This window comes from Neofelis nebulosa, chromosome 2 (genome assembly GCF_028018385.1).
Source record: "Neofelis nebulosa isolate mNeoNeb1 chromosome 2, mNeoNeb1.pri, whole genome shotgun sequence".
Lineage (NCBI taxonomy): Eukaryota > Metazoa > Chordata > Mammalia > Carnivora > Felidae > Neofelis > Neofelis nebulosa.
In genome coordinates this window covers 167793946-167806721 of record NC_080783.1, presented here as the reverse complement: position 1 = coordinate 167806721, position 12776 = coordinate 167793946, and the positions used below count along the sequence as shown (strand labels likewise).

The following is a 12776-nucleotide window of genomic DNA, read 5'->3' as shown; positions in this document are numbered from 1 at the left end:
AAGAATGTAAAAAAATTCATTAATAATTTTTTATATAGATTACATTTTGAAATGATGATATTCAGGGTATACTAGTTTAAGTAGAGTATACTATTAAAAGTAATTTCACCTGCATCTGAAAATAATGTAACATTATATGTGAACTATACTAAAAAAAAGTGATTGGGCCTGTTTCTTTTTTACTTTTTAATGTGGCTACTAGAAAATTTAAAATTATACACTTGGCTCCCATTTGTGGCTTGCACCTTATTTCTAGTGGACAGTGATGACCTGGCACTTTTCACTATGCGCCTTGACTCTTCGAGTACAAAGCTTATCCTGAATGTTAACACACACTATTTCTTCCCTCACAACAAGAGGAACTTCACAGTTTCACATTTTATATACCACACTCTTGAAATAAGTTTTCACCCCTTAAGTCAAAAATATTTTATCATATTTTTATTTATTTTAATTCAGCAAACATTTATTTAGTGATTTAAATAGTCATTTAATTTAGCACCTGTTATCTGCCAAACACTTGTTAGGTTCAAGAGCATAGTGTTATTGTCCCTTTGAAGCTTATATTCCAGAGAGGCATCATCATTGGAGAAATCAATGGATAGATTATAAAATAATCTCAGCTATGATAAGAGCTATACAGAAAAGTGAAGTTGGTCAGCAGGCAAAGAATGCTTGGATGGTGAGAATAGAATGTTTATGGAGGAATAACGGGAGAAGATGATGTACGGACAGAGAGGCCGTGTGGGCTGTGAAGGTGTGAGCCCTCTGAAGATCAGAGGGAAGAACATTTCTGGTAAAGGGAACAACATGTGCAAAGGTCTTTACTGCATGTAAAATACTATGTTTGTCTCTGTCAGAATAAGCAAATGCATAACCATGACTATTGTGTTTGTATAATTACAGTACACAAATAACTTTAATAGGAGACTATATGATGAATGACACAGGAACAGTATGCATTAAGTACTTTGTGTTTGGGAACTAAGTATCAGAAGTGAGGAATAAATTAATGCTGTTCAGGTACTAAACATGAGCAATTAATTATTAATAAAGGGGTTAAGAATAGCTCGGATAGGTGGGAGTTGCTGGTTTAGGGAAGAGGGGAAAAGGAGAAAATGGATAAGAGGTAGGAAAGAAGAACCAGGAAATATGTGTGTGAGTGACACATGCGCGAGCACACACACACACACACAAAGAGAGAGGGGCTGATTTTACATATAAAATATATTATTTACCTCTGGGCAAACTACTCATAAGTGATGGTGATTGCCTGTGATTAAAATACATTTTTCAAAGAAAAATTACTTTTGTTATTGTGTCATGGAGCATCATGACATTTAGTTTTCATAGGGTCACTGAGTGTCACTTGTTACTTCCCATACTTTCCATTTCTCATTTCATAAGGTTTGAAAAACTCTGGCCTATGGTCCAAAGTGAATTGTACCCAAGCTCACTAGAAGTCCTTGGAGGTACCTAATCCCATTTCCTCACCAGGAGTTTAATCAGAAGAATTCCAAAATTGGAGCAAGCTCCAAAAATGTCTTGGGATAGACTAGCAAAGCCAAAATAAAACAACAGCAGCAGCAACAAAGTTGTAACTACCTAGGAACTGATATTCCTCAATTGGACATTTCAGTGTTGCTAACTTGGTTAGTTTTTTTCTTTCTTTGTTGACACATTATTTATTTTGAGAGAGACAGAGCATGAGTGGGGGAGGGGGCAGAGAAAGAGAGGGAGGCAGGGAATCCTAAAAGCCCTACATGGGACTGGAACTCCTTAAGTTGTGATTATCCAGGAGCATGAGGATAATCCCAAACTGGGTTATTCCCCTTGGAGTTGTAGAGATAATAGGGTGAATTTGGGGTAGTATGATACATTTAAAAATTTGTAATTTCCAGAAGTAACATTCAAATTAATGTTTCTTTCCCCCAAATCTTTGATCTGAGGAGTGGTGTAGTCAGCCAGAATCATGCTAGTTAAAATAGGAGTATAAATCTAAGATCTCAAATTCAGTAATTGAGAACTGACTGAATTAGATTTTTCCCTTGAGGACATTGGCAATTTGGGGGGATTATTATATAGATTATGAGTGTGAATGTAGAGTTGGAGTAACTCTACATGGGTTAATGAGTGTTTATAAAACAATATTAATTTTTTTAATTTTTTTAATTAAAAATTTATATGTATATATATGATTTATTGTCAAGTTAGTTAATATACAGTGTATATACAGTGTGTTCTTGGTTTTGGGGGTAGAGTCCCGTGATTCATCACTTATATAAAAACAATATTAATTAATGTTCCCACAATTTTAAGTTATTTCTAAAAAGCCACTCCATTATGTTCTTTTGTGGCGATGCATTTTCACATTAACTGGGGTCTTTTAAAACAAATTATTTTAACTCAAGGAATGACTTCAAATTCATAAATTTGAGCCTGTTAGCAAGTCAGTGTGGGATACATTTTGTGGTAGGTATGACTTTGTTACCTTTCAAATAACAAGTACAAAACAAGTACCCATTTAGTTCATTTACTACAATTAAACCTAGTTGAAAATACTTTTCCTTTTCTAAAAGGGAAGACTATCCAATAACTTTATTAGGAGACTCTAGTGGTTGGTGGTTTAACTAAATAATGTCCTTATTTCTGTTCTCTGGTACAAATGCCCTTGCATAGCAGATAATATATATACTTATGACTTTGCTTCCAGATAACCAGTACTTTCTTTACATGAATATTTGGAATAAGACTGATTTATAGTCAGGAGTTCTGGCTTTTAGTTTGTTCTTGAGTCTTTTCAGGAAGACTTTGTGTATTCTGTTTCATGAATTTATCTTTATGCCTTTTCAGGAAAAAAAACCCCAACCAAACAAAACCTTATATATACCAAGCTTTCCCCTCAGCCTCTAATTTGTAAAACATACATACACACACACATACACACACAGTAACTACACTAAGTGCTAGGTCTACAATGAATTTAACATAACTGGTTAGTAAATAGTGAAATGCTGACCACATCCCAGAATATTTTAAACTCTGGAAAATTATATTTTGTCTTCTTGTTGAATTGTGGTCCTACTAAATTTCAAACAAATGGTATTCCTGTCAAGCACAAGAAAATGGGGGTGGTATCCCATTTCAAGTAGAGGGTGGGGCCTGTGAAAACTGTCAGACCTATTCATACCCAAATTTCCTTCATCAAAACGTGGTCTTGTGTGGATCAGATAAGCATAAATCACCAGAATATAGGTTTCTGTGAGCATAGATACTATGCTTCCATTTGCTGTTGTATCCTTCTTAAGTAGCTCAGTGTAAAACTACGATGGGTATGCAACAAATATTTGTTGCACCAATCAAGATAGACCTTGAAACTCGAGTTAGTTGTTCTTGTATGAACTAGGATAGGGATGAGTGGAATGGGAGATAAAGAACTTTTGTTTGTTTAAGCCTTTGGAGATATATTCCCGGGTTTTCCTAACTCTATTCTGAAAGGCTAGCAGGGAAGAACCTGTCTTTTTAGGGCCACAGAATGGTGTTCAGGTGAGACACCTTGGTCTGGTGATAGGACTCCATTATTCCATGTTAATTAAGATAAGAGAGTGATGGTTGCAGCTTTTGAGCTCCAAGTTGCTATCAATGGGTATTTGCATTGCTATGACATTTTCTGTCTTTGAGCTGGTATGAATGATACATCAGGGAGTAGCTCATTTGGGGCTCCTACTCCCAACAGTGCCAGGACCTACAGTTACCAAGAGATGTAGGGAGGACGAATAACTCTTATCAGTGGTTACAGCACAATGTCTTTATCTCCTCACAAGTACTTCATTTATGTCAGCATTAGGGCATGTACTGAACACATGCAGTTCAGTTCAGGGCTGGATAAAGTATACTCTTCTTTCTCTAAGCTCTTACATAATTTTACCAAAAACAAAAAAAAAAAAACCAAAAAACAAAAAAAGAAAGCAAGAAAGAAAGGAAAGAAAGACAAAAGGAGAGAAAGAAAAAGAAATCTCAACTCTGAGAAAATCTTTTATGGGAACAGGAATAAGTCAGTTCTCCATAATTATCAAGGTCTTTCTGTCCTAAGATAGAAAATATTTTTACTTTAAAACCCTAAGCAAGAAAGGGTATGCCTTAGCTAATGTGGTTTTCTCCTGTGTTGCAGAATGATAACATTGATTTCCAATATATATTCAATGATAGGTTTTCATTTTAGCAAGTTAAAATGAGAAAGAAAGGAAAAAAGAAATAAAAATTTAAGAGAGAGAAAGAAGATAGAAAGCCCTCTGATCCACATGCTATAACTGGTAAATAGTACCTACTGTCCTAAAAATCACCAAGAATGTGCAACTGATAGTTTATTCCAAAAGTTGAAAGTTAGCCAGCCTGCCCACTTCTTGTTTTCTCTTAAGCTTTTAATGTGAGTGTTAGATTCTGATTGTGAGATCATGAATCAGGACTTTATGAGTGACAGCTGGATCATTTAGGTTCTTATTTCACTCCACTGTGCATCATTTTAGACATTTGAATTTCATTCTCTTTTTCTTCTTTTTTCTCTCCCTGTGGTTCCTTCAGAATGTGAAAGATTATCTTGAATGTAGCTTGAGTAAATCCTACAGTTCTTCTAGTAACACACTTGGGATCGACCTCTGGAGAGGGAGAAGGTGTTGCTCAGGAAACTTACAGTTACCGCCCCTGTCCCAAAGACAGAGTGAGAGGGCAAGGACTCCCGAGGGAGATGGCATTTCCAGACCTACCACGCTACCTTTGACGACACTCCCAAGCATCGCTATTACAACCGTAAGCCAGGAGGGGTGAGTAGTCTCAAAATTAAATGTCAGTTCTAAGTTTTATTTTCTGATTATTCCAACATAATCTGCTATTAAAATGTTGGGTATTTGTGAAGTAACTGAGGCTGTTGACGTTTTGAGAATTTGTTTTCCTTTGGGTAGCAAGATGAGGCCCTTTAAACGGTGGAGAGATTTTCAACCTGTTAAGATTGGAAGGAACCTATCAAGGGAGGAATGAGATACATTTTTATTAATGTCAAGGGAAAACAAAATTACTGCCTATGATCAGTTTTTTTAAATAACTATTCAGTGTGCATCAATATGTTTCCATTTAGAAAAGCAAAATCATATCAGAGTACCTAAGGGAATTATGTATGTATATATGACAGGAGATATTTTTATGCTCTGCTCTACATATAATTATCCCTAGTTTCTTTTTATTATTATACCGTTTTACTAACCTCAGTTTGTGATTATGTATGAAACAGAACACTTCATTATAAATCAAAAGAAGAATGAAAATTATACTCTGAGAGATAGATGCTTGGGTATTTTGCAGAGTCTCTATTTGTAAATGAGGCTATCTGAATCTAGGGCTGAAAAGTTAATCAAGTACATATAATCTTATAGTTGTGGTTAAAATTGCACGGTGATGCTGCTTCAGATGTGTGTTTCATCATACATTTAATAATTAGCATTTTGGTTTTTTTCATTCTTTCCTCTACATAATTTTCAAATATTTTCCAAGAATGGCCTGCTTACATAACATGGGGTTTTATCATTACAATGAAAAGTGTTTTCTCTATATTTTATGTAATTTTAAATTTTAAAAATATGGTGTACTTTGTGTTTAAATCACTTATCAAGGAGAAGGACTAATATTGCATCATTAAAATCTGGTTTTTATGCTGTGCCATATACCCTTGCCACTTGCTGATGCGTAGCCCAGTATGTACCCATTGACTAATGCAGGGCATTTTTTAGTTGCTGGTTCTCAAATACACTAAGAATTAGATCACTGGGACTCCAGCTATTATAGTTACTGGCATGAAATGGTTCGTCAGACAGTCTATATGTGATAGATAGAGAAGCATGGTAACATACCATAGGGAGAACGGGTTAAAAATTTGTGAAGCACTGACTTACCATCTTCTGTTGAGCTGAATTAACATTAGAATTGTCATAGCCAATCATTGAGAACTAAAATGGGCATATCACTCCCGGATCGCTTACTCAATCGCATAGCTCATGTAATTAGTCTTGGTTATGCTTCTGCAGAATTGCAGATTTGGAGTTGTAAAGAATTCCACAGATTTATTTTTCAGCAAGTTGGCACTGGTACAGTTGTACCAGTTGTTACAATTTTGAAATGCTTTCATACCAGTTGGTAAATGTATGCTTTCCTGAGTTCTCTGATTGCCCCTTCTAGCATCCCAGACTCTTTCCCAGAAGTAAATTCCTCACAATCCAGCACCTAAGGGGGTGATGACTGGCACAGCACGGATCTGGTTTTGGCAGGTGTTGATGACATACTTTATTGGATAACAATCTGGATAAAATGTACCTTGTAAATTTTGAGTTTATCTAACTCAAGGACACCTTGAAAGTTGTGGAATTGTCCTTCCCATAGAAGTATCAAATCCTGCCTGACATTTGGGACATGATTGTCTATCTCTGTCAGTTGAGTGTATTAGTTTGTACAGCGACAGTAATAATACTCACCTCATGGGCTATTGTGAGGATTAAATATAGTAACCTCTGTAAGATACCTACCTTAGTAAAAAGCACGTGTTAGGTTATCAACAAATGTTAGTTTCTGTCCCCTTGAATATTATCCAGTAAACCCTTTTGAAAACTAGAAACCATGTCTTAAGTTATCAGCAGCCTCATGCAGGGTACCAGTAATTTAGAGTGAAGTGGAAGATTTAGCCATTATCCAGGGAGTTTGTGTTGTGCAGTCAGTAACACTACATATTAAGTAATTCATTCATAACATGTCTTTCATTTCAATTACCTGGATACTTTTTAATATATGAGAGAGTATCAGTCATTGACTCTACATTTATTTTTAACTGTGGGTATAAAAGCATTGCTATATATTCCTTAAAAATGCTTTCACTGGAACATGCATAGTTGCACACTGGTAGAATTGCTGGCTGAGGAATCTGATTGAAAGACATTTGATTAGAAGTGAGGAAGTCGAGCTCCAACTATCACTGTCATCAACTTGATGCAAGTTCACAGATGTCAGGGATGCAGCCTCTGACCATGTGTGGGAAAGAATTATACTTACCACTTAGAGCACTGAGAATATGGAATCAATCTCCATGTCTAAACCAGGGGTGAGAAAACTTTCATTGAAAGGTCAGCTAATATTTTTGGCTTTGTGGGCCTTGCAGTCTTTTTCATGACTATTCAACACTACTGTTATAGTGTGAAAGTAGCCATAGATAATGCATGATGAATAAATGTAGCCGTGTTCCAGTAACACTTAATTTATACAAACAGGTAGCAGGCTAGATTTGGCTTGCCAGTCAGTTTGATGACTCCTGACCTAGACTTAAAAAAGATCTCTACGACATGACTCCTACTCTGGTATTGCTTTGACAGTTACAACTGGGTGAAACTTCTCTTGAGCTCCTGGTTGTTGTGCTAAATGTGCCATAGATAAGGGGCCATGTGCTAGAGATTAGATTTTAAAGCCAGTGAAGGAATTTGAGTGATGCAAATGAAAGGTAGTGCCAAGTGTATATAAGGTTAAAAAGAAAAACCCTGATATAAATTTAGCTGTTGTTTGGAGAGAGCACATTGATGACAGAACTTGGCCGTCATTGAAGGCAAAAGGCCTGGAATATAAAGACAGTGGTTTGATTTACCATAGAGAAAGAACAAATTATAAATGACCTGTGTCCAACTGAGTGAACTTGCATCCTATTACCTTTTGGGTAAGGTTCTTCATCCCACAGAAACCCAAATGGACACACAATGGAAAGATAATACCTAGTTTTCAGAGTTGTGATGAAAATTAAAGATAACATGTGTGATTTACACTTTAAAAAATCATAAATTAGAGCCGAGGAAGAAAGGATAGCAATAAAATATCACTCTCAATATTTTCATTAGTGAGGAAAGAGAGAATGGAAGCTGATTGGAGAAGATTCAATGAAGGAGAAGTGCTGTAATGTGGAGACTTACCTATGCTGAATGGAAGGAACCAGTAGATGGGGAGACATTGAAGATAAGAGAGATGGGCAAAGTTGGTATTGAATATACTAAGGAAGGTACAGGGGGAAAGATGAGTTTCAGACAAGATTAGAAATCTCTTCTTTTGAAATGTGTAAATCCAAGGCAGAAAAGAATGAATATATTGGAAATTACAAGAAGAGAATTAGGAGAACTTCTTTCCCAAAGATCTCTACCATCAATGTTTATCAAATATTAGAGTGCATCAGAATCCCCTTGAAGGTTTATTGAAAAACAGATTGCTGGACCCCAACCTAGAGCTGAGAGTCTGGGATAGGGCTTAGAATACATAGTTCTAACAAGTTCCCAGATGAAACTTCTGGAACTGACCTGGGGTCCACATTTTGAGAATTCTGGCCTAGATTTTCTCAATGAAGTAGGAGGTTAGGTCATTTGCTGAATATAAGGTCAGTGGTCCTTCCACTTTCCTTTCAACCAAAGGTATACATAGTTCCAGATCACCAAGCATGAATTTTTATTTGGTGGTATTTCTTTTTTCTGTGCCACGCCAACTGACCTGTGGAGCAATTGAATTCCCAGGTATTAGATAATAGTACTGCTTTAAGAATGTTCACATCTTGGAGTGCCTGGGTGGCTCAGTCAGTTAAGTGTCTGACTCTTGATTTTGGCTCAGGTCATGATCTCACAGTTGTGAGATCAAGCCCTACATCAAGCGCTGCGTTGAGCCCCACCTTGGGCATGGAGACTGGTTAAGATTCTCTCTCTCTTTCTCTTCGTCTGCCCCTCCCCTTGCTAGCATGTGCTTGTTTGTGTTCTCTCTTTCTCAAAAAAAAAAAAGAAAGAAAAGAAAAAAGAATGCTCATATCTTAATGATGCAATGGAAATATTGTCAAGTGAATTTTCAGTTGGATAGCAAGAAGCTGCGAGATGAAAAAGTCAAGGATTCTTGTTTGAGGGTTTTCCTCATGGCGCACTTTTTCTTAAGAAGGCCTGGCTTCTCCTTTGTCATGCTCTCAAAGAAGATTGTAAATATCAGTTTGCTTGTCTCCCATCTCTGTCTGCCTGAGGGCTGTGCTTTGCTTCTCTAAATGTTTCAGTTGTGAACAGGATGATTCTATTGGGAATCTATTAACTTAGGTGTAATATCCTTAATGTTCACTGTCCCAACTTTTACCTCCACTGGGGAGAGTGGTGCCATTTCCCTGTTGCTGTGTGGAGGGCTGGAAGCCATTTCAAGTGTTCTCGTTATCACAGAGGGGGAAAGTGGTCAGTCTGCTGAGGTGGTGACTCAGAAACACAGGACGTGCTTTATTGTTCCTACTCTGTGCCACAAGTTTACAGTCTGATGAGGTTTTCAATAAAAATATTTTATATTTTTGAGCTGCTTCTCCAGTATAGATCCTAAAGCCCCATTTTAGAGATCAAAATGCCCACAGATGCTGCACGCAAATGCCATAGATTCAACAAAAGGTGGTATGAGGATGGGAAATTGATGACACGCACATCTGTTTAGCTCCCACTAGGTTTTACCACCCACTCAAATACTTTGACTACAGAAACTGTGTTTGTGACTTGTGCATTGAGCACTGCAATCTACGTGTCAGCAATACACAAAGCCCCCTTCCCTTGGGTCCCCATGGCAGGTATGTGAGATAATGGACAATGATATACAAAATCAAGCATCATCCCTCCACACTTCATTGCATATATATTTTATCAGTCAGGTCAAAATTATATTGGAATATAGGAAGTGCAGGCTTTATGTAGAAAGTACTTGGGATCTAGTCTCTAGGATTATGATAATTGGTGTATGGCTTTACAGAATAGATAGTATTCTCACTATGATACACCATAGTATACAATGTCCTTTCCGTCTCCTCTTTTATTTAAATTTAATTCCACAACAACCCTGTGAGGTGGGCATTATTTCTTAAGGTAAAGCAAAAACAAAAACGATTTCAAATAAAGTATAATCATTGGAATAAAAGGCTTCATAATACAGAAAGAATTGATTTTGAAGTTTGATGGCTGACAGCTTTCAATTCCCTACCTCTCCCCTTTGCCTCACATCTAGGAAAGAGAAGAAAATATGGAGCCACCCCCTTAACCATAATAAAACACTATATCACTTTCCACCTCCTTCTAAACTTTGTTTCTCTTTAGATAGAACCTGAGGTCTTCTCCTTGGGGAATTCTTTCGCTGTTTACTATGTGAATAGTAAACTTTATTTCTTAGATGTTATTCCTATGTGTTATTCAGCCTGATATCCATAAATTCTTGGGCAGAAGGAGCCCAGCTTCTAGCAGGGGATACTATATACCCAAATAAAACAGGTTTCTTAGTTTTATACAAGGTAATGGTGTTTTATTCCTTCAAACTTGTTGTCATTTAAGACAGCAACAAAAAAGTATTGTGATTAACTCATGGCCAAGAACTGAAAGAGAAACAAGACATGTTCTCTGCCCTTCCCTTTAGTGGTTATAGCCTCATAATAGAGGAAGATGTAAATTTAAAAATCACAAAATAATGTCAGAGGTAGTATGTACAACTTACTGTGGGAATGGAGAAGAGTGAATGGCTGTTTTTTCTGGTTTGAACAGTATGTGTGTAGAGACATAAAAGTGCCAAAGAGGATGGGATGCTGAAGGAACTATATTCAGCTTTATTTGGCTGGAGAACAGGGTGAGTGTGCTGAGATGCAGTTGTCAAGGCCCTTGAAGGCTCTGCTGGTCCATTATCCTGAGGATATTGGCAAGCTATTGAATGGCTTTCAGAAATGAAATAAAAGAAGAATGTTTCTATTTTCAACAGTTAACTTCAATGGCGGTGTGGAAGATAGATTGGAATGGAGACAGAAAAGTAATTTAGAAGGACACTGCTTATGTCCAAGTGAATGGTGATGACGGCTGAGTCAGAACAAAGGCAAGGAAAATGGTCAGTGTAGCAAGATTCTCGCACAGAGAGTCATGACTTCAAGACTTTTCTTTCTAGGAAGCAACTTTATTCATGCCGGCACAGCTCAGCTGGGTTCATACCAAACTGAGCCCCAAATGCCACATGGCATAGTTTTTTTTACATTTCCTATTTCTTTGTGTCCCGTATATGGTAACACACAAACATGCAGTCTGATTAAGCGGTCTTATGTTACAAGGTCATGAGGGATGTTTTCATGTATGCGTATAGCCTGGTTGCCTTGAGGGGTTTTTTTTGTTTTTGTTTTTGTTTTCATTTCTTAGGGAGGGGACCTTACCGCAAGAGGAGGACAAAATGTACTAGGTACTGTTCTAGGAGGTGGGATATAAGGTGAAAAAGGGCAGAGAAATTCTATTTTTATGAAGTTTGCATTCTAATGGGTGTGTGAGAGAGAACTCCCTAATATTCATTTTTCCTTCTCTCCAGCTGTAAGAAAAGTCCAGAGTTATAACCGAGCACATGGCTACCCAGGAAATAGACTGTACCTTTCAGACTTTCTTGCAGGTTTCTCTTAGTCTAGGTAGAACCTAGGTTCTGGCCAGAACATGCCCTTAAAATAAAGAGGCATCCTTCTCCTTCCACTGTCCCCTTTGCTACTAGGTCAGAATGGGTATGCAGTGGTGGGATTTCTTGTACTGCGTGGCCCAGGTAAAACCACAGGGCTGATGGAGCAGCAAAACAAAAGGGCCCTGAGCATGTGACAACTTCCTGGAAGCTTCCACACCAGACTAATGTGAAGCAGAATAAAATTCTGTTGTGGTTTTGGGTTTCTGTCTGCTATAGTAGCTGAACCTGTTTTGTAAGTAATACTGGGAGAGACAGATGATTATAGTTGAGGTTAAGCATAAAGGGGATGCCCAGATCATGAATCCCACAAAGAAGTCATCTAAAAATATAAATAAAATAGATAAGTAAGTTATATATAGCTGAATCTGTTAAGCTTAACATACTTTATTATTATTCAAAATATTATTATTCTATTAGTATCTACTATTATTCTAATAATAGTATTGTCCAAATACTATTATTTGAATAATAGTATTATTCAAAATACTTTGCATGTAAGGAAGAGGTTTACAGAATGCCCAAGCTAGTCATTTGCTTGCTACTCAGACAAGAGAGACCCACCTGTGCAAGGAATTTACACTTGGGTGTGCCAGCCAGTGTGATGAACGGGAGACTGGCAGCTGAATATCTCTTCACTATGTCTTCTTCTCATCTGATGTACTTCATTATGTCATCTTACTATCTGTTGTACTTATTAATCCTATCTCAAATAAATTGGTTAATTAATAGAAAAGACATGAGTCTGTCGAAGTACAAGCTGATTACAGTAGTGATTGTAATAACAGAAAACTATAGACTGAAAACACGTGATGAAGGAAGCAAACAGGGTGATGTGATAGAGTAACTGTGAGCTGCTGAGCAAAGGAATGATACTTTAGATGATGTAGTTAGGAAGACCACTAAGAAGAGACAATGTTTGATTGATACCCAAATGATAAAAACCAGGCGATTTGCGAAAAGTATGTGGGTGTGTGTGTGTGGGTGTGTGTGTGCTTTATAGGCAGAAGGACTAAAAATATAAATGCCCTGAGGTGGGAAAGGGCCCAGTGTGTTTGAATAGGAGAAAGGAGGCCAGTGTGGCTAGAGCACAAAAGGCAAGGGGGAAGAAGAATAAGACTGGGATTTGGGAGACAGGGAGCAGCTAGATCGCCTGGACATTTATGGGCAATAGTAAGGAACTTTATCGTATTTTGAGAGCAATGGGAAGCTATTACAATGTTTTAAACAAAAATGTG

General features: G+C 37.2%; 1 protein-coding gene across 2 annotated transcripts in view; it reads left to right on the top strand.

Annotated features, from left to right (window-relative positions):
• Nucleotides 1-12776, top strand: part of PDE4B (phosphodiesterase 4B) — a 528592-nt gene that overhangs the window by 100203 nt on the left and 415613 nt on the right. For both annotated transcript variants that reach the window (XM_058717087.1, XM_058717086.1), the window contains exon 3: nt 4582-4820. In XM_058717087.1, the coding sequence (XP_058573070.1) occupies nt 4582-4820 (239 nt within the window). The remainder of the gene's footprint in view (nt 1-4581; nt 4821-12776) is intronic.